At 46.4% G+C, this 3651-nt stretch overlaps 1 protein-coding gene across 1 annotated transcript in view; it reads left to right on the top strand.

The window, feature by feature from the left end:
* The window catches only part of LOC104617780 (protein kinase C theta type-like), a gene marked incomplete at its 5' end in the record, with an annotated part of 31136 nt that overhangs the window by 14821 nt on the left and 12664 nt on the right, over positions 1-3651 (top strand). The window contains 2 exons of the mRNA XM_010283195.1: positions 453-544; positions 2886-2948. Coding sequence (XP_010281497.1) covers positions 453-544; positions 2886-2948 — 155 coding nt within the window. The remainder of the gene's footprint in view (positions 1-452; positions 545-2885; positions 2949-3651) is intronic.

Here is a 3651-nt window from a genome sequence, read left to right as displayed (position 1 = left end):
AGGAATGCAGGTAACACCAGCTTGAGATGACTCCACTGGATGGATAATGCCATGGGCTGGGGACCAGAGGAGACCTGGGATTTACTTCTGCCTCTTCCGTGAGTCCCCCAGGAAGCTTGTCCATCTGTCCTTCTTTTACACAGGCACTGTAGAGTCACTCATTCCCTTCTAGTGAGCCTTGAGGTCTACTGGTAAAAATCAATGGCACCAGCTGGTTATTAAGTGGATTTGCAATGTTTGCTAATGCTATTTATACAAATCAGAGCAGGGGGGGTGAGTATGGGCTTAGAGAACAAAGGAGAAATGAGGAATTTGAAAAAGAAACTGCTTTCTTTCCAAAACCCTCAATGTAATCTTTTCCTTCCTCTTTCTGAGTGCTTTCTGGGTGGGGGTTTTTTTCAATGTTATCTCACCCTTCCCCACCCCTTGTTGTCATTTGTCTCATTCTCTAGGAAAACCTCTTTTTTGTGATGGAATACCTCAATGGAGGAGACCTCATGTTCCATATCCAGAGCTGTCATAAGTTTGACCTTCCCAGAGCAACGTAAGATGTTATTATTACTTTTTGGCTTGCAGGTCACACACACGACAAAAGCAAAGGCAGCAGCTGGAGACACCAGGGTTCTTCATTTTATTCCCAGCTCTGCTACTTTCCTATAGAGGAAACCTTAGGCAAATCATTTGACCTCTCTGCACCTTACCCAGCTGCAAAGTGGGGATAATGCTTGTGCTGGAAGCAAAATCACTCTCTGTCCTAGCTCTCTCCAAACTGAACAAAACAGACCTGCAGGTCATCACCCTGACTCGATGATGGACTCGGAGCAAGTCACTTCCTCTCCCTGTCCTCTTTCTCCTCCCACAGAAGGCTTTTTAGAGCCCATCCACACAGTTGATTTCAGTCAGACGTGACCTTGCTTTGCATTCGTGGTCAACCAGGGAAGCTATTTCTGTCTGGAAGCGTTACAGATGCTGCTACACCCTCGTCAACATTGCATCTGCCTGCAGGCTTATCCTTTAGCCTGCAAACCAGGGACCTCCTTCCAGCCTGTGACCTGGCTCGCGTATTTTGCGCTAACCTCAGCATAGTCCCACAAATACTTGTTCAGAGCAGAGACCTGAACTGGATAGAAGCTGTCCCTTAGGCTGCCCTGCTTGCTGGATCAGTCCCTTTCCCAGGACTGCGGTCCCTCAGAGAGGGGATCCAAAGGGACCATTCAATCCACCTGAGATCTTACCTCTGGAAGTTCCTCCAGTGTCTATAAGCAGCCCCAAGCATGCCTAAGACCTTATTTACCTGGGCCATGGATGAGGGTCATTTTAAAGCAACCTACAGGTGTCTACTGTGAAGTACAGCAGCCCTGGGGTTGCTCTTTGTTGTACTCATTGAGTGTTTGCTCAGGACATAATTGGACGCCCCGGTAATGACATTGTGGACTCAACCTCCACCCCAGATTTATCACCAGCAAAGAAATCCCACAGATGCTTCAGCCATCTGTGGAGCCAAATATCTTGTTCTTTACAGCACTGGGTGGCCTGTAGCCAAGCTGCAGGACCTGCTTAAGCTGGGGTTCCCGGTCCAGTGATCAGAGGTGAAGCTGTTGTTTGTTAGAAGTAATGGTATTTTTCCTTCTTCCCTTTAAGGTTCGGGGAAGGGGGAAAAAGATAAAACCTATCAAAAGGGCAAAAGGTAAATTTAAATAAAAAATCAATAGACCAACAGGGAGTTAAAAATTTATTTCACTTTGATTAAAGTAAATAGAAGAATTAGAATAGATGAAAGGTGCTTTTAATCCTTCTGTGAGCCAAAGGTATTTTAAAAGTCAATATTGAAACCACTATAGGAATTAATTTTCATTTAATAATTAAAAAATACCCAAACTCTCATTTAAATCAGTGTTTAATTTGTTGATTTTTTCAAAAGCATTTGAATGTTCAGAATTAAGGGGCAATGCATTGAAGACTGAGGGAGCAGAGCTGTACAACACTGGAGGGGCATACGATCCTGCGGTTACCCTCCCTTCGGGGCGAGCACTTCCATCGTGCAACAGTGCTTCAGCCTTATGCTGCCTCTTGGCAGCAGGATGTGGTGGTGTCCTTTAGACAGCACTGTCTGGAGAACAAAGTTCTCAAACTCGAAAAGACTCCAGAGAAGGGCCACCAAGCTGCTAACTAGTTCACATCTTGGGTAAAATTTCAAAAGCAAGTCGAAAATCTGAGCAGCGAAGAGGTCTGTTTGAAAAGCCAAGTTTGTAGTCCCCAAACCCAGATGCCCGACTGCCTGTCCCCTTGCTGGGACCACTCCAGTGTTTGTGCAGCAGCTACTGAACATGGCAAATTATAGCTGCTCTTTTGATGTGCGAGGCATTAACTATAATTTGCAGTTTGCAGTCTGGTGCATCACTGTAAATCATCGATTAACTTTAAATATGTAAATGAGGGAGAGGCATGGATACCACCCAGTCTGCCGCCTTCGCCACAGGGACCATATCTTGAGGAAGCGTAGGCAGTAGGAGCTGGGCAGTGGTTTTTTGCTCCACAGCTGACATGAAGACATCCTTGGGCACTGAAGGACATGTCCTCAGAGTCAGTTACACATTTAAAAAAAAGGTGGCTAGCCATGCAGTGTGGTCAAATCCCTACCATTTCGCAAAGCGGTTTCAGTGGGAGTGGGGCTGCTAGCCATGTGGCCTGCTTTTGGGAATCTCACATCATCCATCAGTTACCTGTAAAAGCCAGTTACCCCAAGCCTTCTGGAGACACTCCAAGCCTTCTGAGAACTTAAGGAAATTTTGGCTTCTGTGGAGACAAAATTTTCTTCTTTTTGGGTCTAGTTGAAAGTGCCTGTTTGGAAACATCTGTTCTAACTTGTGCCTTCTGTCACTCAGGTTTTATGCTGCTGAAATCATATGCGGGCTCCAGTTCCTCCATTCCAAGGGCATAATATACAGGTAATTTTACTCTTCAGTGTCTTAACATGCTGCACCTCTTCTTCTTTCCCTGCAGGCACTAATGGTAACAGAGAGGCAGTTGCTTGGATGTATTTATTGGTATTGCATTTCTATGCAGATTTCCTTTTTACAGAATCTGGCTGTTTTATTTTGAAGAGATAGTGTAGAAAAGGCAGCTTTGAGCCCTTTTTCAGAGTCCAGTCCTATTTCAGCTAACATTAAAACAAGCATTTTGATACTGAATGACACCAAGTCATTCATATAGCACCCAGCACAGGCACCCAGTTTAAGCTTTCCATAGAACCATAGAATCACAGAATCTTGGGGTTGACAGGGACCTTTCAAGGCCATCTAGTCCAACCCCCCTGCCATGAGCAGGGACACCTGCAACTAGAGCAGGTTGCTCAGAGCCCCGTCCAACCTGACCTGGGATGTTCCCAGGGATGGGGCATCGACCACCTCTCTGGGCAACCTGGGCCAGGGTTTCACCACCCTCATTGTCAAAAACCTCTTCCTGACATCTAGTCTAAATCTGCCCTCTTCCAGTTTAAAACCGTCACCCCTTGTCCTATGGCAACAGGCCCTGCTAAAAGTCTGTCCCCATCTTTCTTCCAAGCCCCCTCTCAGCCCTGGCAGCTGCAGGAAGGTCTCCCCGGAGCTTCTCTGCTCCAGGCTGAGCCCCCCCAGCTCTCCCAGCCTGTCC

Source organism: Phaethon lepturus, unplaced genomic scaffold (genome assembly GCF_000687285.1).
Source record: "Phaethon lepturus isolate BGI_N335 unplaced genomic scaffold, ASM68728v1 scaffold5723, whole genome shotgun sequence".
In the NCBI taxonomy this organism is placed as follows: domain Eukaryota; kingdom Metazoa; phylum Chordata; class Aves; order Phaethontiformes; family Phaethontidae; genus Phaethon; species Phaethon lepturus.
This window is presented reverse-complemented; position numbering and strand designations above follow the sequence as displayed.